Consider the following 23,829-nt stretch of genomic DNA (forward strand, 5'->3'; position numbering starts at 1 on the left):
TGTTGTGCTTTTGTTTACTGCGGGGAGTCACATTTTTGGGTATGAGGTATGTTGTTTTCATTAAGTGTTAAATAGAATGTGGCTTGAGTGGCATTGCATACAGGTGTCTGTCTAGTGTGTTCACTTATGCCCTGGCACTGCCCCCTGCAAAGCCCACTGCATAATGAATTAATCCACACCGGTTCCAAGTGCAAGCCAGGGGGTGCATTCCGATTTTAAAGTGCACCTCGTTTGTGAATCAGGAAGCGCTTTTAAAATGCAAAGGAATGCCACTTGGCATCTGGTGGTTTTGTGCCACTGTACTCAGGGGTGTGGTGTGCATTTCCGATGCCTTTTGTGGATCTGCCTCGCCTTTTCGTCAGGTCCTGCCCATTCTACAGAGTGATTGACAGTCTACAAAAGAGCAAGGAGACCTCCCTGATCAGACCACTGAAAGCAAATGCAGAGCAGTGGCGCTTTAGACAAATCAAGCGGCACTCCTGATCTGTCATATCGTTTTCTCATGCAGATATTCCAGTTTTTCTGGGCTGCGTGCTTAAGATATCGAAGTATAACGTCGTGGCTTCTTCTGCATGTTAGCAAGGCGTCGACATAAGCGAGATAAGAACCAGTGTGTTACGATGCAAAATGTTGCATAGATAAAGGTGTTTAACTAATCCCACATCTAAATAAAAAAAATAATTGCAAAAGCATATTTGTATTCACATTTCTACATGTCTTCGGTGTGATTGTCATCCCCCCACCTCCACCCACAAACCCAGCTCTGTTGGTGGTGGGAGAGGGCGCCACATTATTTTCAGAGGCTGTGAATAAATGAAATGTTACTACGGGTGTATCCGCCACATCAGGTCACATGATTGAGCAATGTTTTACAGCACAATCCCAGTCGAGGCTTAGGCACAGAGCTTGCACCCTTCTTCCTTGTACACCGAGCATCTCTGCAGGCAACAGTGCTATGGGATATAAATCCGCTTTTTTGGGCGGCTCAGAGAGTGGGTACTAAACACCTGTATCAGGAAAAAACTATTGGTATCGAAAGTATAGGTGGGCTTGACATGGAGGGACAATACGCATCTGTTATCTGTCTGTAGCGCCAAGATGCCCCTCCGGGGGTGAGTGTGCACTCTACAAATACACCTGTTGAGTTATGTTATATAGTCGACTTGCGTGATTGGCGTCACATTCTGTGACCTCTGAATCGTTGGTCACATTAAGGTGATTTTAGAACAGCCATATCTGCTTGCAAAGACCTGCATCTCACATGTAATGGGTTAATGGTCACCATTAAGCAGTTACTCGTGTAATAAAACATCTTAACCAAGATAACCACCATATCACACCACTACGCTTACTCTCTACTATACACCATCATTCAACTAGAACACAGCTATACCCCTGATAATTCGGCCTAGCTGTTTACATACAAATACGACCCCATGAACACCTCATCACCCTAATGAAACGCAGCTAGCTGGGCACATTCCAGCCAGCTGCTCACGTAGACGTTACTCAGGCCTAACGCAGCCAGAACCCAGTCTGAACACATCCACTGATATCCTCAGCACCACACCTAACGCTAGGAAGCAGCTATCATCCAACAACTACACCAGCTGCACACATATCCGGTGCACCATACAATACTATCTCTCTCTCTACTGACTTGAACTACGTTCCCGAGGGCCTTCAACCTACCAGTTCTTTGAGGTCATACCAATGATCTATAAGGCGCTATATAAATGGCAAGTAACATAACATAACATTGTCTAAGCAATAAGCATCCCAGCGCACAGCCCTGAATTAAAGCACTTAGCGGGTCTCTTGTTTTTTTTCCGTTCTCTCTTGTATTGAAAAGGTAAAGACTAGCGGCATCGTGGTATTAATTGAAGTGGCAGGATTTGTAGAACATTGCAATATACAAAAGTGTTAGTGTTGAAAATGCATGAATGGATAAGCATGTGTCTGTACACGGAAAGTAGGAGTAATTGTCATTTGTATAGCGCCTTTCACCATTGGTATGGTCCTGAGGCGCCGTAGGGGGACCGAAGTCCAGGTGTGGAAGTCCGACAGAGGAGTTTAGAGTGCGTGTGTGCACTTTGCCAAGGCGAAATTGGCTAGGGGTGGCCAAGTCCCTATAGCTACCAAAATCGAGCTGGAAAGTGGATGGGCGCTTTGAAGTTGGCAAGAGAGAGTGCCCAGGCAGCAGAGTAGGTTGATTATGCGTTCAGCTTTGCCAATGGTGTTTTCTGATTTTAAAATAATCAAACTTCTTTTCGACGTATTTTGTCGTGGAACCATTCAGGATACCGTCCATACATCCACCCGCCCCTCATTTTCTGCTGGTCGCTCTTTTAACGTGTACTGTCTGTTTCGTCGCAGGAACAAGACTCTGCAGATGGATAAGATCAAAACGCGCCTAAAGTCGGAGTTCGAGTCGCTGGAATCCGAGGAGCGGCACTTGAAAGAGTACAAGCAGGAAATGGACCTGCTGCTGCAGGAGAAGATGGCTCACGTGGAGGAGCTCCGGCTGATTCACGCCGACATCAACGTGGTGCGTCTGCAGGGGCACTGGCGGGGGTGGGCTTTTTCTTTTTTTTGTAAAAGCCCGTTATGGGCTCCATCTGTCATGGAATCCTAAAAGAAACAAAAATAATCTAGGACCTACAAAATGGCGCTGTGCTATTTCATAGGTCCTGGAATCTTCTTTTTTTTATTTATTTTTTTATTTTAATTCAAACACTGAAGACAAAAAGTCAGTCACGTCAAGCAGTCTATTGAATATAACAAAAGTGATCCAGCAAATCTGAAATAGCACGGTGGCTGTGACACAGGCTTGATGCCGGCAGGGCGCGGGTTCGAATCCCCAGGCTGCGGCAATAAAAAAGCAAAAAAAGAAGTTTCTTTCATTGCTGGTGGGGAGGGAGCCGCCAGAGTTTTGGGGGACTACTGGCACCGCCCCAGTTAGACTTTACTTCTGCTATCAGCCCTACCTTGTGTGTTGTTTTCATTCGTAGAGGTATGTGTAAATATCCCTTGCACTTTGGAACTGATCGAGATCAGCTGCCTGTTGAGGGCAGGCAATAACTGTGGTTAATAAAGGAGATATGCCAATGGAACAGGCTTTGCCTATTCAGCGAAAGGTCCGCTATCTGGCATGCGTGGGAAATAAATGGAACCGGGTGAAAAACATACATGTTAACTGAATCGAATGTAGCAGTTAATAGAGAGTACATTGCAGATAACAGAGCACCCTGCACTTCTCTATTCCACTGCGCGTTACCTCCCAGTATGCAGTGGTGGAAATGGAAATAAATTGGTGGGGGATCCCACAAGGGCTAGGGTAGGGGCAGAGTTTGGGGGGCGATGCCCGAGGAGGCAGGGTTAAGGGGGCTGGAGCTCGCAGTTGACCGCTGATCAAAGGAAATGTCCAAAATAATAGTTTAAAACAGCACTATTTCTTTCATGCTGCTTCTTATCCAAACTATATATCAATTCCACTTCCATGGCACTGGTGATGAGTTACTTCACTATGCAGATAATAGTTTTGACCAGTGTTGCTGAGTAAATAGTCTTTAAAATGCACAATTTGCATTCCATTTTATATATAAAAAAACTTCCCGCTGGGTACTAATCAAACGCAGTGATTTCTGTTAGCAGAATCTGTTCGCCATTAGCAACATTGTCCTTTACTTGAACCACACCAGGCACAGCTCCTGCAGCTCCCCTCTGAAAGCAGTTGGGGTGGCTGCATCGAGTGTGATGTTAATAGGTGTATTTATTTATGCAATGTTTCTCGCATACCTGCATATTTATTTATTTATTTATTTATTTATTTATTTATGCAATGTTTGTCGGATACAAGCAACCAACATACATTGCATAAATAAATAAGCCGGGTCCATGTATCCGACAAACATTGCATAAATAAATAAATAAACCGGGTCGTGGCTGAGGACTCTGGCGGGATCCCGAGATCTGGCTATACATCTGGTGCCGGATTTCGGATCCGGCGAGAGCCGGCCCAATGACCAGCCCTGCCAGTATGCTTTATCATCTGGCCTTTTGTTCCCACTAATCCAGCACCTTATAATTTAGAATGCTTCTAGTTCGAGGCATTGACAGGTTAGGGGTCGAAATGAAGAATGGCTAAGCAGGAGCTAAAAACAGCTGCAGGGTTTCCAGCATTAACCAGTGACCAGGAGTTACCACTGCTAACTAGGAGCTAGTACATGGCGTCCTGCTAGGAGTTACCACTGCTAACTAGGAGCTAGTACATGGCGTCCTGCTAGGAGTTACCACTGCTAACTAGGAGCTAGTACATGGCGTCCTGCTAATCTAATTTCACCATATAATGCAAACGTATACTTTTTTATGACCCCCCCCTATGCTTTAAATGTCATATAAACTTGTCCTAAGGTTGAATAATAGATTGTCCCAAATGCATTCCTATTGTTGTGTTTCTTTGGCATCTCGTGGTCTGTGGAGACAAAAGTAGCTCCTGGTAGCGTTGGTGTCAAACTAACCAGGTTCTTCTAGGCTACAAGCAGGAGCTAAATGGCTCCCAACTCCCCGCAAATTACAAACCCTGCAGATGCTGATTAATTGAGCTTCCCGGATAAAAAGGTCCTGGGATCTTGAGGTCTTAACGTGCAGACAGTCTGTTTTAAGGATGCTTATGAAGAATGAGCCGGCGCATTTTAGACGCTATCTTAGAGTGTAAGCATGCGATAAGTCAGCCTCTTGGTCCACTTGGTTACTGCAGAATGTGTAAGAGCTTGTCAGATCAGTTCATGGGTGCTGTAGATATTTGCCATTTAACCATCAGGCTTCCTGAGGTTCAGATGTTCAATAGGCATACCGTGTTCCAGTGACCAAGTTGAAGAGTTCTCTTCCACCGTCTAGCTCATAGGGACTGAGATGGACCTAAATTCACAAGAGAATTCCAACTTGAAGCTTACGAATATATGTATAACGTTGCTCTGTCACTCAAAGGCATCATGGCGCTATAACCGCAGAAATGTGCAAACAGACTTAGTGGAGCAGAATGCTAGAAAAGAAAAGTCTTCAGGGCCCACCGAAAAAGAAGATGGGCCCAGTGCTTTAAATGGGATTGAAAATCGAGGGGGGGGGCCTAGTTAGGGTGTGTGGCCTAAGTGTCCCCCCTAACGAGAGCCCCCCCTCGATTACGGGCAGGAGGCGGGGGGGGGAGGCGGCTGGTAAAAGTTGAAGATGGGGCACACTGGCATTATTACCTTTGATACGCCCAACCCCTCCTTTTGAACAAAAGAAGGGGCTGGGTGCACCAAAGGGTGTGACACCAGTGTGCCCCAGCTCGCACGCAGCAGGCAGCCCTTTGCAAGGATTCCGCTTTAAACACGGGCTCCTTGAATGAAAGATGTGTACTTGAAACAGGAGGAGGGCTGGAGGGCCCAGTCTCTCCTTTGGTTCCGAATGACTAGTCATCACTCAGCATCTTGTTGGGTGATGACTACTTAGTTACTCGAAACAAAAAGAGAGCTGGCAGTCCAGCCCTCCTCCTGTTTCTGAGTACATAGACATCCGGCAGCCCGCACTGCATGGTTACGCCTGCTGTTTGCAGGTGTCAGCACTTCGGTTTAGAAAAAAGAAAAGGCGATGCCGTTTCTTTTTTTCTAAACCAAAGTGTTGACTCCTGTAGGCAGCTTGTATAACCGTGAAGGCTCTACATGGTTTGCCTGAGGTGTCGGGTGGCTGGGGCTAGTCGGGGGTGGTCCCAGGCCCACTTAAAGCCCTGGATAGGCCTCAGTGGCATGTAGGCAAAATGGGAGAGAATTCCATACCTTAGCCTCGGGCCTGCAACCCGGGAACGTCTAATCCTAGGCAGTTATGTTATGTTACTTTGCATTTATATAGCGCCTTATGTACCATTGGCATGATCTCAAGGCGCTGGTAGGTTGAAAGCCCTCGGAACCGAAGTTCAAGTCAGTAGAGAGAGAGAGGGATAGAGTCATAAGGTGCATGTGAGCACCGGATATGTGTGCAGCGGGTGTGGCGTTCGTGTGATAGATGCTTGTTAGCGGTAGATGTGGTGGTTGGGAGATCAGGAGTATGTGTTAGTTCTGGCCGGTTGTTATCCAGACCGATTCTGGCTGCGTTAGGCCTGAGGAGAACGCTTGGCTGGAGGGTGAGTAGCCAGCTCTGTGTAGTTGGGATGATGTGGAGTATGAGGCAAGTGATGGTATGAGAACAGCTATAACGAATGGTGTCATAGTATCGATGTGTTCTAGTTGAGTTGTGGCGAAAGGAGAGAGTAAGCGTGGGGATGTGATATGGTGGTTTAGCATAAGTGCTTGTGATCGAGCACATTCAATTAGTTCCTTGTCCAATCGTTTCATGCACTCCAAAATCTGTTCCATTCACTCCTAACCGTTCCGTTCACTCTAAAGCGTTCCATTCACTCCGTTTTGTGCGCTCCAACCATTCTATGCATTCCAACCATTCTGTGCATTCCACCCATTCTGTGCGCTCCACCCATTCTGTGCGCTCCACCCATTCTGTGCGCTCCACCCATTCTATGTGCTCCAACCATTCTGTGCACTTCAGATTGTTCCATGCACTCTATCATTTTGTACAGTGTCCATTCTGTGCTCTCCATCTGTTCCGTGCATTCCATCCGTTGGACGCACTCGCTCAGTTCTATGCATACTATCAGTTCTATGAATTCCTTCTGATCAATACGCTTCATCCGGATCTATGTATGTTATCCTTTCATCACCTGGTCTGTTCATTTCATTTGTTCTACTCGCATTTACCTTCCCTATGTGTCATCCATCCACATGTTTCATCCGTTCCATCCAGATACGTCACCCGTTCATCCACCTAGTTCATCCGTCCATCCACTTCATCCGTTCCACCCACTTCACCCGTTCCATCACTTCACCCGTTTCACCCACATACTTCGTCCGTTCCATCCACCTACTTCATCCGTTCCATCCACTTACTTTAGAGTTCCATCTATATACTTCACCCGTTCCATCTATATACTTCACCCGTTCCATCTATATACTTCACTCGTTCCATCTGTATACTTCACCCGTTCCATCCACCCATTTCCCCCGTTCCATCCTTCGCCATATTTCATCCGTTTCATCCATATACCTCATCCGTTCCCTCCATCCACTTCCCCCATTCCATCCACATACTTGACCCGTTCCATCCACATACTTGACCCGTTCCATCTACCAGCCTCACCCGTTCCATCATCCCACTTTCTCCCTTCCATCTACAAATTTCACCCGTTACTTTCACATACTTCATCCGTTCCGTCCATCCACATACTTCACCCGTACCATCCACTTGCTTCACCCGTTCCTTCCATATACTTCAGCCTTTCTACACACCCACTTTACCAGTTTCATTTAGTCACTTTCTCCGTTCCATCTACCTACTTCTCTCATTCCTTCCACATACTTCACCTTTTCCATTCACCCAACTTCCTCCTATTTCATCCATCCATTTTCGCCCGATCCATCTGCATATTTCATCTTTTCCATCCACATACTTCATCGGTTCCACACCAGTTTGTCCGTTCCACCCACATACTTCGTCCGTTCCACCCACATACTTCGTCCATTTCAACCCCATACTTCACCCGTACCTTTCACATCCTTCACCCGTACCTTTCACATCCTTCACCCGTACCTTTCACATCCTTCACCCGTACCTTTCACATCCTTCACCCGTACCTTTCACATCCTTCACCCGTACCTTTCACATACTTCACCCATACCTTTCACATATTTCACCCGTACCTTCCAGCCTCTTCATCGGTTCCTTCCACCACATCACTCGTTCGCTCGACACTCTGTACACCCGCTCGACACTCTGTACACCCGCTCGACACTCTATACACCCCTTTGACACTCTATACACCCGCTCGACACTCTACACACTCGCTCGACACTCTACACACTCGCTCCACCCGCTCTGCATTCTACACAACCGCTCTGCATTCTACACACCCGCTCCGCACTCTGCACCCGCTCCGCACCCTTCGTCCGCACAGCACCCTAAATCTGTTCAGCATCCTCACACCCTACATCCGCTCAACACACTACCTCCGCTCAACACCCTGCATGTTCTCCACGCTCTCATACACTCTAAGCTCTCATTCATTCTACGCTCCCATCCGGTCTACGCTCTCATCTTCTCCACTGACGTTCATCCACTCGACCGCCATTCATCCGCTTCACCGACATTCCTCCGCTCCACTGATTTCATCTGCTCCACTCGCTTCATCTACTCATCCTGCATTATCGTTTCAACCAATGTCACTTGTCGCATGCACTCGATCCATCCCATGTACTCCAACTGTCCCATGTACTTTACTCGTCTCATGCATTTGGATCGTCTATTCTAATTGTTTCATTTATACCATGCACTCTTACATTCCATGCCATTTATCCGTTCCATGCACTCTACCTATTTCGGGCACTCTGTGCACGCATTCATATCATGGATTCATCTTTTTGATCCTCTTCATTTTATTTCTCTCGTCCATTTTGTTCCTCTCTTCCTTACATTTATTTCACCCATTTCATTAGTTTCAACCACTTTACCGCTTTCATACAATTTATTCTTTCTATCCACTTCACTGCTTTGATCAACTTTACTCATTCTTTTCTGTTTGTCCTTTTTAGCTTGCATTAGAGGTTATTAGTTTTCAATTTTTCGCTTGGATCTTGATGCTTGATTGTTATTTATGTTATTGTTATTTATGATCTAGTAGTTTGAGCTAATTTGAATTGCTGTTATCCACTTTATTCCTCTTATCATTACATTTATTTAATCTATTTCATTAATTTCAACCACTTTACTGTTCTTATACAACTTATTCTTTTTAATTTTTTTATTTTTTCCACTTCACTGCTTTGTTCCTTTTTACTCATTTTGTTTTGTTTGTCCATTTTAGTTTACCGTAGAGGTTATTAGTTTTCGATTTTTTACTCTGATCATGATGCTGGATTGTTATTTATGATCTAGCAGTTTGGGCTAATGTTATTGAGTTGCTGTCGTCCAGTTTGAGTTTGGGGTCTGTTTTAGGGGAAGAGCCATGTTTTCAGTAATTTGCGGAAAGACATGAGATCCTCGGTGAGTCGGATGTGGGGTTGGAGTGTGTTCCATAGCGTGGTGGCCAAGGCTGAGAATGATGATCCACCTAACCTGACTGAGTTCGTTTTTGTTATGACTAGGAGGCTGGCTGAGCTTGATCTTAGAGTACGTGCAGGGTGACAGGGTTTTAGTTTGTCTTGAAGATTTTGAGGTCCAGTTTTATGCAATGCTCAGTGAGAAATGCATAAGGTTTTGAAGGTCACCCTTTGGACAACCGGAAGCCAGTGCAGCGTTTTGAGGGCTGGAGAGATGTGGTCCCTTGGGCCAAGCGCTGGTAGGAGTTTGGCTGCAGAGTTTTGTACTCTTTGTAGTTTAGTCAGTTGGTATGCGTGGACTCCGAGGTAGAGGGGGCTAGCATAGTTCAGTCTTGATATAACAATTGATTGGACAGCAGAGAGTATGTTGGGAAATAAGAGGTATGGAAAGATTTGCCTAAGAGTTTTAAGGTGGTAGTGGCAGGACTTTGAGACATTGTTGACTTGGCGTGAGAAGGTTAGGTCTGAGTCTAGGGTGCATCCAAGATTTTTAACTGAATTAGAGGGTGTCGGTGAGACGCCCATGGCAGATGGCCAGGGTAGTGGGTGTGGAAGAAGTTTGGTGTTGCGGCATACCATGATTTCGGTTTTGGAGGGGTTTAGCAAGAGGTGGTTTGTGGTCATCCAGAGATCTATGTCGAGGAGGCAGGAAGCGAGGTCAGGTCGGCAGTTGGGTTTTGATTTCAGGAGTTTTAGAATTAGTTGAGTGTCATCGGCGTAGTTGTAGCACAGGATGTTGTGCGAACAAATTATTTGTGGGAGGGTGGCCATGTAGAGGTTAAACAGGAGGGCTGATAGGCATGCTCCTTGTGGAACTCCAGTGTCGACTGGTCAGGCTTGGGAGGAATAGGAGGAGAGTAAGGTTATTTGTTTCCTATTATTGAGGAAGGATGCCATCTATTTTAGGGCAGTTCCACAAATTCCTAGGGAGTGGAGTCAGTCAAGGAGGATTGAGTGGTTGATTGTGTCGAAGGCGGCAGATAGGTCAAGAAGGATTAATGCGGCGCATCCTGCAGAATCTGCCATGTTTTTAAGGTCATCCCAGATTGAGGTTAGGGTGGTTTCGGTTCTGTGTCGGGCTCTGAAACCTGATTGAGCGGGGTCTAGGAGATTGTTGGCTTCGACAAAGGCATTTAGTTGGTAGTAGGCGGTTCGGTCAATGAGTTTGGCAAGGAACCTGGTGTTTGAGATGGGGTGGTAGTTTTTGTGTTGGAGAGGGTCGAGGGAAGGTTTTTTTTATAAGAGGTTTGACATGAACCGGTTTGAATGCATCGGGAAAAATTCCAGAGGAAAGGGAGTAGTTTATGATGGTTCTTGCGTGTTCTCCGGTGCAGGTAGAGGCGAACATTTCTTTGAGGGTTGAGGCTGGGCAAGGGTCCAGTGGGGAGCCGGATGGTTTGCGGGCAGAGAGAAGTTTGAGAAATTGGCTGGTGGATATTGGACTGAAGGAGTCGAACATTGGATGGCTAGTGGTCGTAGGCGGGGGGATGGCTGTTAAGGTGGGTGGATTGCCTGGTGGGTGTAAGAGAGTTAGTTTGTTGGTTAGAGTGTTTGTTCTTTCGAGAGCTTTGTTGTAAAAGTGAAGAGAGAGTGAGTCGCACAGCGATTGTGAGGAGGTCGGAAGGGTGGTGGTACATGTCGGTTTGCTGAATTCGGCGATGATCTTGTGAAGTTCTTTGCTGGTGTTTTTACAGTTTTGGATTCAGAGTTATAGTGGGCTCTTTTTTACTTTCCGTATTTCAGCCTTGTACTGGTGAAGGTGCCGGGCCAGGGTGGATCTACTCAGGGGCATTTTGTTTTGCCGCCATTTGCGTTCTAGAAATGTATATAGTTGTTTTGTGGTCTTTAGTTCGGGTGTGAACCACCTATGGGAACGGCCACTGCGAGCTGATGGTTTGCAAGAGGGTGTGAGCCGCATTAGTGAGGAGATGAGCCATGAGTCAAAGGTGTCTGAGGTTAGTTGTTCATTGCGCGGGCAGGTAGGGGGAGGAGACTGAAGGAGTGCATCTGCTTGGTCAGGAAGGATTTTTAGTTTCTTCCAGCATTTGCGTAGATTCGGGGGTTCTGGTTCGGGCAAGGGGAGCAGGTTGGGTGAGCGAAAGATGAAGGAAACAATGAAGTGATAGGACCAGATTATCGGGTTGGGGGTTTAGTTTAGATTTATCAGGTTGTGGGAGCTGAAGATGGCATCAAGTGTGTGTCCTTTATAGTGAGTCGGGCCGTTTATGTGGGTTTGGAGGTTAATCGCGTCTATGCCGTCAACTAGAGAGTGGGTCATAGGGTTGGTGGGGATGTCAAGCCATATGTTGAAATCTCCTAGTAGGGTGAGGTAAGGATGGTTTGGTTGGAGGGTGGCGATAGAGTAGCAGAGGTTGTTTGAGAATTGTTTGTCGTAGCTAGGGGGTCTGTAGATGATTAGGAAGCTGTGGGAGAATGAGTTGAATGGTCTTGGAGGATTGGGAGCGTAGCAATCTTTGGGGAGTGTGTGGACAGAACTTTGCCTGAAGGTATTCTGCCCCTGTTTTATAAAAGGCTCTGTGAATCAAGCATAGAGACTTGAATCCAACACGCTGCTCAACTGGAAGTCAGTGGATATGACACAGAAGCGGGGTCATATGGGCACCATATGGGAGAGGAGCACCGCTTTACTGCCATATTCTGCAACAGCTGCAGACAGTGAAGCAAATATTGCGGAGGAGCCAGCTACAACGCGTTACAGTATCAACACTGCTGATGACCAAAGAGGATACCATCCGAGCATGACATTTTGAAGGGATATAAGGAATGACTATATATCCTCAAAATCCACAACATATAGGGTGAACAATAATGGGGCCAAGACACATTCCTGCCTCAAACCCTTGGATGTACAAATTCTATTTGATAATACACCATCAAAATGTAAACTAATCCACAGCTATGTGTCTTTCTGGAGGTCTATGATGGGTGTGAGAATAGATAACGGCAAATCCAAGATATCAGTTTCGACTACAGTTTACTTCTATTTACCATGTCAAAAGCTGCAGACAAGTCAATAAACGCAGCATACATCCTTTGCATTTTATATCATGATTTCTGCTGCAGTAAGTGTATAACCAGCATTTTATATCATGATTTCCGCTGTAGTAAGTGTATAACCAACCCATTCAGAGCATGCCCTCATTTATTGCGAAACCCAGACAGCATTTTAACGATTCTAATGCCCATGCTTCTAGACTTTCCAAGATAATCGAGACAAATGTTTTTCCCATTGAGTCTAGCAATGCAGTGGGTCTATAGTTTGACGGTAAACTCTGGTCTCCCTTTTTATATATTGGAATGATGTACCTCAAGATATAGGCATTTTTTTGGCATATGATTTCATTAAACATTTTATACAATATTGCGGTCCATAACTCCGGGAACGATTTAACTGTGACATTTGATACACTGTCTGGGCCAGCGGCTCTTGAGGTCTTCAATTTGTTTATGCACTCCGCATTGTCATCTTTGGTAATGTCAATGAACCAGTCTACTGAGGTTGACAAGCTTTCTTGCTCATTTACATTAGAATCTCTACCAAGCATGCCTGTAAAATGAGAGATCCGTGTATTCCTCTGTTATTGGTGAAGCTTGGGAACAAGCTTGATATCCCTCAATTTATTTATTAGGCGCCAACGTTAATTTCACCGATGGCTTCCCACAATCTTCAGCCTAGTTCCCTTTTCTTGTGCATAATACCGCTATGTAATTTTAACCAATGTCTATATTCATTTATTTTGGATTTCTTCTCCATTTGATACTCAGCAGTGCTAGAAGATCTCAAACTATTCTCCGCTCTTACACAATGCACAGGATGCGAGATTTTACATCTCAAAATGACCCGTACTCGCAATGACTGCATTAATCTGATAGTCATTTATAGGCCCCCGTCATTGACATCTGACTTTAATGATGAACTGATCAATATGCTGAATAATCTGAAAGCACCAAACACAGGAACAATACTCCTCGGAGATATAAACAGATGGAGGGGCAATACCAAAGACCCTGAAGCCATAAGTCTAGAAGAAGATTTATTAAACTGCTCCTTTACTGTAATAAATAAGACCCACCAGCTGTCACTGGCAACCAGCTAGACTGGATAATCAAAAGTAATGCTGACATAACAGTGCTGGGAACATACCCATGCATATGGTCAGATCATTACAAGATTGAAACCAAGCTAATACTAAAACAAAAAATGGAGAAACCAAACGACTCCCCAAAAATGGTTTTAAACAGAAACCTAAAAATAAATCACACCAACCATCCTATGAGAAGGTATTAATCAAATCGTGCTTAAAACCAAGGATGCTGATTCATGTGAAGAAATTGTATCTATATACAAAAAACACATGAATGAACTACTAAACCTACATGCTCCTCTGAAAAATAAACAAGCCCGACCCAACATAAACCACCAAAAATGGTTTAACTCAGAAGCTACAAAACTAAAAAAGGAAAAACGAAACTAGATAGGATATGGTCAAAAGACCCCACAGAAAGCAATAAAAAGAACTGGAAAAACACATACACTATATACAGGATTAAAATAACTGAATTAAAGAAAAATCACTGTAACAAACAAATCGTTACTGCTTCTAACTCCACAGGAAAACGCTTCCAGATTCTCAAATTTATAGAAAAACAGATAGCTCTATCGCCGCCATTTCAGCTAACAGAAAAATATTGTGAAGCAGTCCAAACTGCATTTCAGAACAAAATTATCAAGGCAAGAGAAACAATCACAAACTGTAAGGCAATCAACATTTCCATCCCAGACCAAATATGTGAAGGTAAGATCGAATCACAAAGTCCCAAATTTCAATTCAAACCTATAACATTGGAAGATATGAAAAAAACCCTCTCGAGCATTAAATGTACTTCCTGCACTGAAAATGTGTTGTCACTGAAACTAATACTTGATAATGCCGAAATCTTTTCTCTGTTCCTTTATAAGAATGGTAAATGCTACTTTTAGGGACGGCATTGTTCCTGCCACAATCAAAACAGTAACAGTAACACCTTTGCCAATGAAACCTCAACTCAATCAACACGATCCCGCGAATTTAAGGCCAATTACTTATTGTAATTTCCTTTTAAAAATACTAGACAAGATCGCCACTAACAACTCCAGGAATTTGTGGACAGTAACAATTTGCTCCACCCACAACAATCGGGATTCAGGACAGCTCACATTACAGAATCTGCGTTATTAGATCTGCAGACAGAAATGCTGAGCATCCTTGACAAAGGCAAGACGGGATTGTTAATTTTATTGTACCTCTCGGCAGCCTTTGATCTGCTAGAGCATCGGAGACTCCGAGAGGCCCTAGATCTATCTGGGAACTGCTCACAAGAGGCTATAGATTGGGTGTCTTCCTTCTTACAGGACAGACAATCTAAGATCATCTGGGGTAAACACTCCTCACAACCAAAACCAGTGGATTGTGGAGTACCACAAGGCGCTAGTTTCTCCCCCCTACTGTTCAATGTATACATGCGTTGCCTATGCACATTGTTGACCCAACTCGGTATATTTTTTACCAACTTTGCCGACGACACCAACTCGGTATATTTTTTACCAACTTTGCCGACGACACCCAATTGGTGTTTGAACTAAGTGGGGATTATGAACAGGATAGCTAAAAACTCTTGATGATGTATAACACCATCGAAAGTTGGATGAAGACTAATTGGATGTGCCTTAATGCCACCAAAGCAGAGCTTATGTTCTTCGGATCACCCTATGCCAGAAAAAAACTATGCCCATTATACACCACATTCAATATTAAAGAGACACAGAACAAAATATCAGAAAAAGTCAAAACACTAGGTATATATTTACAGGCATCCTTGGGAGCAGAAGCCCACACAGCCTACCTTAAAAGGACATGCCAATACCGGATCCCTGCTAAGTCAACAAAATAGTACAACCATAGCTAGAGCCACAATCCTCTCCCGGTTATACTATGGTAATTCTCTACTACTGGGCGCCAGCAACAAATGCCTCAAACAATGGCAAGTGATTCAGAACAACGCCATAAGAACAATCACCGGCAAACCCAAAAGAGAGAATGTCACAGAAAGGATCTACACTGGCTAGCTATCGAGGAACGCATCACATTTAAAACTATTACTCTGGTACATTGATGCTTATTTGGTAAAGTGCCGATATACCTTTAAAAAAAAAAAAAAACAATTCAAGTGGCATGAATCATTTCGTAACCTAAGATCAAACAACACAGGCCTACTCCAAGTAATACCAGCTAAAAAAAGCTAAGGGACTAAGCAGGGCTTTTACGACAAAACCAGTCCTAAAATGGAATGAACCGCCCCCCGCACTGAGACTGGAAACTAACCACATATGTTTGTCCTGTTATCTGAATAACCATGTCTGTCTATTTGTAATGCGCTCTGATGTCATCGGGCTGCAGCGCTATATAAATACATAAAATTAAAATAAATAAATAATGGGATACAAAGCGCAAATAATGCCTCAGATCCTTTTTCTTTTGTTGCACCTGTTTATCATAAGTTTGAGTTCTGGAAACACTCAACTTGTTGATGTTTTCGGCCAGGCCAATGCCCACCGAGGGCTTTCTTGAAAAAAATTAGAGAACACCTATGGGTATATTAAAGCCTCAATTTCATTGATTGAAAGATTCTCATACAAATTTTGTACATTTTCATTGAACAGATGAACCGAATAAGGTTTCCATTTTAGACTTGTGCCAGATTAATTTGTGATGGATGATTCTGTCCCATTTTATTCAGAATCCTTTTAGTCATATTACCGAGTGCGCATAACAATATTGAATGGTCACTCTGCTTGGTTGATATTATTTGTAAATTTACGGACCCTTGCATAAGATTTTCCAATACAACAAGATAATCTAGGATTGCTTAAGAAGATCCCCTTCACCATGTCGCAATTGGAGTCGAATTACTCCCGCTTTTACCATTCACGACACCAAGCCCCCAACCAGTAAGAATATCCAGGCTTAGTTTCCCTCTCGTATTGCCAGTCGCGCTCATGAACTTCTTATTTTTTTGTATCGCCACATCTACAGATAGTACAATTTACATTAAGATCTCCTCCAGATATCACTAAAACATGACTTGCTTCACTAATACAGGCACCTAAGGCTCCATTCAAATTACCCATATAACTATTTTCGTTTGTTCGTTTGGGGCCACGGGTTTCCAATATGTTTTCACCAATAGGTTCCCCCGCAGATGGTTTACTACAATTAATTTTTAGACCCTGGACACTGATTTATAGGATTCCAATAAATTCTGAATACCATAATTTCCTCTCTAAACCTATATCATTTCTGATGGCAATCAAAAGCCCACCGAAAAGGGCGCTACCGCAGGCCCTTACATGCCTTTTGGAGAAATACTACATAGCCATCAATTAGACGTGTCTCACACAGCCATACCTCTTGCAGATAAACAATATTGGGGCTTGTCCTGTATTAGGTCAATTAGCTTAGTTTCAAAAAAATGTGTAAAATCCCGTATATTCCGTGATGACATAACATCCATTTGCCTAGTGCTAAACGGGCATTGAGCTCGAAGTTATCCTGGGATTCCTCACCCGCATTTTGAATTGGCAGTCGGAGTAGCTGCCAACCATGACCAGCCCTCAGTTGGGTCATGTGTTGCTGTTGCGGAATATTGTACATTCCTAACCACTATTTTATCAACTATGCAAGAGATTTGGCCCAGAATCCTCTGCTCCCAAATTAGACATTTCAATCCAGGGGTGTCCATTTTTGTTATAGGTCCATCCCAATGCTTCTCATCTGTAATCAAAACATTAGAAGAGAGTTCAACTTCTGTTTTAAAAAAATCAAATGTTATAGTTGAGTATAAATTTAAAATGACCCTGTCCAGCCTCTTTGAATCGAAAAATTCTTCCTGGTCAATGTCTTGTGGTTCTAATATTCTCAATGAAGGACCATTATGTAGTAGATTCAAAACATTTCCACAATTTACAATTACATGCAAATTGCACTCATTCAAATTTGCTTCAAGGAGTAGTCAATTGGGAGGAAATGGTTTTGATCGGACAGTCTGTTGTTTCGTAACTGTTCCAGGAGATCTTATAACATCCCTGAAGTTGAAGGCAATTACCATCTTTTGCATTTCCATTCACATTGCTTAAAATATAGGTGTCTGGACTTGATCTCAAAACCACGTCATGAGGTGTTGAAGACTCCTGGTCAGTTACATGATTTGTGTTTAAAACTGAGCCAGTTTCCAACAATGAACTATATGAATCATCAACCTATATGTCCTTTCATTTATTATTATTTGTTTTCCAAAAAGGCGGTAGAATTGATTTTTTTTGTCTATTACAAGTTCAGCCCGCTTTTTCAATGCTTCTTTTTCAGGTTAGCACCATCCTTAATTGTGACTGTGCAGTTTGTTTTTGTTTTAGCCGAGGAGAACCATCACGAGTAGGTATGTCGTCCTTGTCCACCTCATCCATATTTTGCCTAATTTTTGTGGAACCTTTTGTAAGCCCTTATTCCGTGCACTTGGCAATTTCTTATTGTTTGTAAGAGGATTCAATCCAGCACTACAGCTAAGTCAATGCCTAGTCTGATATACTGAATGGAAACCCTTATTGATATATCTTTATGTCCAGTTCATGAGTTCTGGATGACTACCCCTATATAACACCCCTCTCTTGGAAACCCCCCTGACCCCACTGAGCCAAGAAGTAGTTCTGTTTTGCAAGTTTAAACGGTTTATTTGAGAATGTAAACAATATATATATATATCACACTTTATAATAAATTAATAATTAATATCACACTTCCGAACATGAGCAGTTAACAACAATGGGTAATGTTCTACTAATAAACTGATTTGATTACCCAGGAGTAGTATAAAGGATGAGGTAGCACGCTTGGGAATAGGAACAGAAGAATAAGGTGGTAGAGAATGCTTTATCTAGTTTCAGATAGATGCAATGTTGAATGAAAATGCAATACAGAAAATACTCAATATGATTTCGACAAAACAATTTAATCACTTTTCTCTGGCAATCCACCCCCCCCCCTTATGCAATGTAAGTAAATGAAGGGGAGAGCACACAGTTCTTAGAAATGCAATCAAATGTAATTCAGTTCACCCCAGCAAGCTTAGACTACAGAAGTTTGAAACACAGGCAAAAGGCTTTGAATATGATGACAATGCAGTGAGAAATATGCTGAAAATGCTTTTAATTCCCTTCAGGAGGTTCAGGGTGAGTGGTATCTAGTTAATGAGTTCAGGCTCACTCTAGCAATGATTCAGGGATGGTTCTTAAGAGGCAAACGAAATTTAGCAGTTCAGGCAAAAGCAGCTATCTTTTTACAAGTAAAGAAATCGGGCCAAATCGCAAATCGCGGCAAAATTCGCGAGTGCGAGAATCGTGATTACGGCAAAAGTATAAGTCGGTTCTAAGCTTGTTGAAAAGCTGAGATTCTAAGCTTTCAGATGAAAGTTAAACCAAGTTCCTAGCATAAACGGTTCCAGAGATACTGACGATTAAATAAAGGTAGTTTTTCGGATTTGAAATTTTAAAAGTTCAAAGCGACAGGTTACAGCTTGCAGCTAGAAAATGACAGGTGACAGCTTTGCAAATGACAGGTGACAGTTAGGAGGCAGTTCTGGTTAGATTTAAAATAGATTGTTCTGGTCTCGGCACTTCACAGTGATCTGGGTCAGCTCTCTGGTTCTGCTAACAGCGGTCTGGGTCACTCTGGATCTCTGGCCTCTGGTTCTGGATACTGCTCTGCTTTCTCTGGGTACAGCACTGCTTCTGGATCTTTCTGCACAGCTTTCTCTGGACCCAGCGCTGATCTGCACGGCTCCTGGATGCTGCTACCGCGGTTAGGTTTGCTGGATGCTGAGGCCTACAGAGAAGAGTTCTCAGTTTGTGGGTTTAGGCCCTTGCTTTGAGTTCTGAATCAAGTTCTTTGAAGTTTTAAAGTCTAAGTGTTGAATCTGGTATCTTCTGGATGTTGTATGGTCCGGCAGAGCGCGTTGCAGCAACTAGATTTGAATGTCCTCTCTAGCTTCCAGTGGCTCTTTTTATGTCTTTTGAAAGTGGGTGTGTGTGCAGCGTCACTAGCCAGCCTCTCTTTCAACTGCCCAGTGGTCAAGCTTTCCGCACTGCTTTAATTGGGGGAGGGAAATGTGTGTCATGGTGATGCTGTAGGTTTTATGGGTCAGAGGATCCTCCCCTGGTCAGTTTGCCCACAAATCTATATTTGACCTAAAGACATATTTCATAGATACACAGTGGTTTGAAATTACATGCACCCATCACGTATCACATGAGGTATACTCTGTTCAAACTCTGATGTTTCTAAGAGCTTGCATTCAGAAACGGCAACATTTTGCGTTTTTTAACTGGTTTTGCAATATTGGTTTTTCATTAAAAATTATACACATATACACGGCCTGTCCATACATACTCCAGTAAATTCCCATGTCTCTAGCTTAAACACAGAGTCTGTAGTATACATAAATAGCAGGGTTTTGCCCCAGAACATCACACAAATTGGAGTTTGGGCTTGAATCGAAGGTACATTTTTTAAATGAAGGCTCTCAAAGTTATACATTCCTGTCATTTGATTACAAAGAGTTATCAGTGTTTCTGTAAAATATATATTTTGCTTTCAATTCAGTTCTCAGAGTGTTGGAGTCCGCCTCCAAGACTTGGGTGGGTCAGCGATCACATGTGTCTTCTGGCAGGCAGGCCTTTGTTGACAGGAAACAGTCAAAATCAACATATTCTATTCAAGTGCAAGAGCCTATTGTGTGGTCTCCAGGAGGCTCCCAGCCAGTCTGCCTTCTATCAATCAAGAGGTCATGTGAGATTCTAACTCCTGGTGTGAATCTCTATAGGTGAGAGGTTTCCCAGCCTTTGGCCTGTTAATTAAATCAGATTGTCTTCTGGGAACAGCATGTGGTTAAGATTTTAATTAACTCCCAGCCTTTGATGTAAAGGCCTCTCCTGCAACTCCTGGCATGCAGTTTAGACTGCTAGCGCCGCCCTCAGTCAAAAGCGGGTACTGCATGCACTTTTTTTGGATCAGTCTTGAATTCAAGCATTTCAAACAAGAGATATTACATGGAAGTATATTGTCCAGGTTCAACAAATGGCATTGGTGTAGTTCTGCAGTAAAATAATTTTGTGCCCATAAATTAGCCATGTTTGACCTGAAGAAAACAAATTCCCACCAGTTATGGGTTGCTTTTGGCAATCAGCATTGCCCCTTTTACAATGGTTTTAGGCTCTGTGCCCTTCTGTGCTCACAACATAGGCAAAAATGGGTGGCAGCCTATTCTTCATGCATTTCCCTGTGCATTTTCTGGGAAGTTCTGGCCATCATGATGTTCTCCATGCCAGTACTGCACAGTTTTGGTGGTAGGGCTCGGATGCATGGGTAAAAACATCTCACATGTTTTTAGATTTCTTTTTTTCCAGAGGCTTGTTACTGTTATGTGGGTTAGACTTCTTCTTCCCATTGTTCTTCAGCAACGATTGTAATAACGTATCATCCATATGATCATCACCTAATACTGAAATATTTACAGATACTATAAGAGGAATATGGGGAGCACTTTGTTTCGACCCAGTTCCATTAGGGGCAACATTTGATTTGTTCTTTAAGACCTGCGATCCCCATTTTTAGATGAATGTCTCCACAAAGGCTAATTTTGTTCAAATGTTTTCCAGATTATTTTGGTTAGTTTTTTGGTTGTCTTTGCTCCCAGTGTGGATTAGCTCTAGTGATTGTGCCGGTGAGCTAGATGACAGCTCACCACAGTTCGTCACTTCACGTTGAGCGCTATTAAAACGATAATTACAGGCCTGTGTTAATGCCTCCTGCTGCTTGGAAGAGTGACCTCTATTGTTCAAATAATCAGTTATGCGTATTTGCGTCCCTGGTTGATTCGTATGCATATTTATCTTGTGGTCTGTGTTCAACTGCTGAAGGCCCCTACAATTTCCCAGAGAATCAGCCTCTTTTGGTGAAGAGTTACACTTCCTCCACCTGTTTCTTTTCGTTGGGAATTTCCCTTTGTTTCCCCCCCCATTTCTTTTTATTTACGTTTTTGAATAGCAGGCCTATATTCCTCTAAGTTAGAGTACAGGGAAAAAGACTAACTTTATAACTTAGGGAAAGACATTCCGTATATTTGCGTCAGAGATGTATTGGACCTCTTAAGTTATGGTGGCCATATCCTGATCTATCAGGAGGCATACATCTCTGCGAGAATCGGGATGATCAATACTTCTCCTATTCCTAGGCAGACATTCTGTATTCAGCATTGCAGAACTATTGCGTTGCTGAACGTTGTTTCTCATTCCACTGATTTGATTTCTTTATCAACAAGAGTATGTATTTCTGCCAGCATTATGGCATGAAAACTTTGTTCTGCAAAGATATTCTCAAATAGTTTTACAACTGCATTTAACACAAAATGCAGGGCTGTTGGAGTCGATTGGCACAGATTTATTGATTGCTTCATTGATTCCAGCATTCCACATAAGGAATCTTCTGAGATGTCTTTACTGGGATCAGGTGTATGAATCTCTCCCGGATCCCGGAAGCTTTTGGGTGAAGCTAAAAGCTGGGGATTTGATGAGGTTGATTCAAAATCCACCTCTGTCCTTCTTACCACCCGGTTTTCATTAATCACGTTTATTGGCTCTTGAATTGAGGACAGGGGGGTTGGTAATTGTTGCGTCCTTTTCCAGAATGTCCTCTTGCTGTTCATTAATTTCAAAACAAAGGCATCAAATCGTAGAAGTATTCACACGGCCAGTGATCTGCGTTACTTTGCAATGAGAACGCGAAATGAGTTTCATGCGGCTGGTAAAATCCGGACCGGTGGGGGATAGAGAAGCTGGATTATGAAGAGTAGGGGCCATTGAAGTGTCCACCAATATTTCACTTAAGGTTTCAAAGCTGGAGGCTAAGGAGAGGGGGAAGGGTAGGCCGGAGCAAGATAGACTGCAATGTAGTTTAGGCTTACTACGTAGATAATACATTGATGTGTACTTCTGAATCGTATAGCTTAATCAGACTTCATGGAGAGTATATCTCCCTTACCCTCCCCGCATCATCATCATCATCATCATGCTCCTCCTCCTCCTCCTCCTCCTCCTCCTCCTGCCTCAAACTGCCAGAAACTGCACTCTGCAGTCACACTCTGCTTACGGCGCTCCGCGACAGCAGAGGATTTTTCTCCCAATAGGCCGTGCCACTGTAAAATCCTTCCCCACGGCAACACGGCTTTTCAGGTCCACACTGCCAGAAACTGCACTCCGCAGTCGCGCTCCGCTTTCAGTGGATATTACCCATGCCTGCCTCCTTCAAGTTGAGTGACAGCCAGTTATCAATGCGCTCCTTTCTAGCTTTTCCCTTTCCTTTTTCTAGCTGAATGCCTGATTGATATTTTCTTAGAAATGTGTTCTTTGGGACAAAGTTCCATAGTTGGGGGCAGAAGCACCTATTTGTCAATTGTATTTTGTTGGGACAAGAATCTGCTATTGAGGCATTAATGCAAAAGTAGAATGGGTCAGCAGATAGTTATGGGCAATTGTAGATCAAGCATAATTAACTTGCTGGGTGGTGCTATTAATCCTCTTGATTTGACTTAAATAGATTTGGACAAAAGTAGTTTTTATCATGGAATCTGGTACGGGTCCAAAATGCACCTAGTTGGTCTCTTGCATCTGTGGCATTTCACTGCGCTGTATGGGTTACCGCTTCCATACTGCAGCGGTTCAATGGTGAGGCCATCCCAGGTTTTTTCCACCGCTCCACTCCCCTGTGCCTTTCTATGGAGGGCCAGCTCCCCATACCTCTCATTTTGCTGCCTCCGCTCCGACAGCCAGTACTAGACCTGCTACGGGGAGCTGCCCTGTGGTGAAACGGTGGTGGTATGGGGGATACCGTTCTTATAGAGGCAATAACATTTTGTAGACACCTGCTGCCTTTTGTGTCTAATCTTTATTGCTGGTTGCTGCTGCATTTGAGAACATGTCTGCCTGTTCCATTTGGTTTATATGGTCTTTGGAGCACTCTGGGAACTAGAGCCATTTCTGTAGGGAGAAAGTGTTGGCTGTTTACAGCTGCATTGTTTTGGGATCTTGAGGTGTACTACTTTTGCCTATAGACTTTTGATGTTTATTTTGTACTGTTTCTTGATTCCATGTTTGACCTTTGGGGTCATAGGGCAGCTCAGCACCATGTTGGAAAAACGCTGGGGAGGGCAGGCAATAGACAGCAAGTGATCTACAAGCTACTAGGGGAGGAAACGGTGAGGAGCAAATTACCAAGCCCCAGGTAGGGTGGAGGGGGTGCGGGTGGGGGGTGGACGGAGGTGTTGGGGATTCCCCCAACCCCCACACTGGGGAGTACTCCTTTTGGGTCGTTCTCATTGGCTTGCAGGGCACTGGACTGCGTTCAGTGGCTCCCCTCAAGTACATCCATCTGTGATTTTGTTGCATGGTGTGGTTAGGGTGCCTTCTAATTAAGCATTCTTGTCGGGGAAAATGTGTTCTTCACCCGGCAGCCATAACAGCCGCAGATCAATGCAAATGGCT

At 43.7% G+C, this 23,829-nt stretch overlaps 1 protein-coding gene across 1 annotated transcript in view; it reads left to right on the plus strand.

Moving 5' to 3' along the window:
- Window positions 1-23,829, plus strand: part of ZC4H2 (zinc finger C4H2-type containing) — a 145,591-nt gene that overhangs the window by 27,873 nt on the left and 93,889 nt on the right. Inside the window, exon 2 of the mRNA XM_069612535.1 lies at window positions 2,377-2,548. Coding sequence (XP_069468636.1) covers window positions 2,377-2,548 — 172 coding nt within the window. The remainder of the gene's footprint in view (window positions 1-2,376; window positions 2,549-23,829) is intronic.

This window comes from Ambystoma mexicanum, chromosome 5p, assembly GCF_040938575.1.
Source record: "Ambystoma mexicanum isolate Mex_15411 chromosome 5p, UKY_AmexF1_1, whole genome shotgun sequence".
NCBI classification, from domain to species: Eukaryota; Metazoa; Chordata; class Amphibia; order Caudata; family Ambystomatidae; genus Ambystoma; species Ambystoma mexicanum.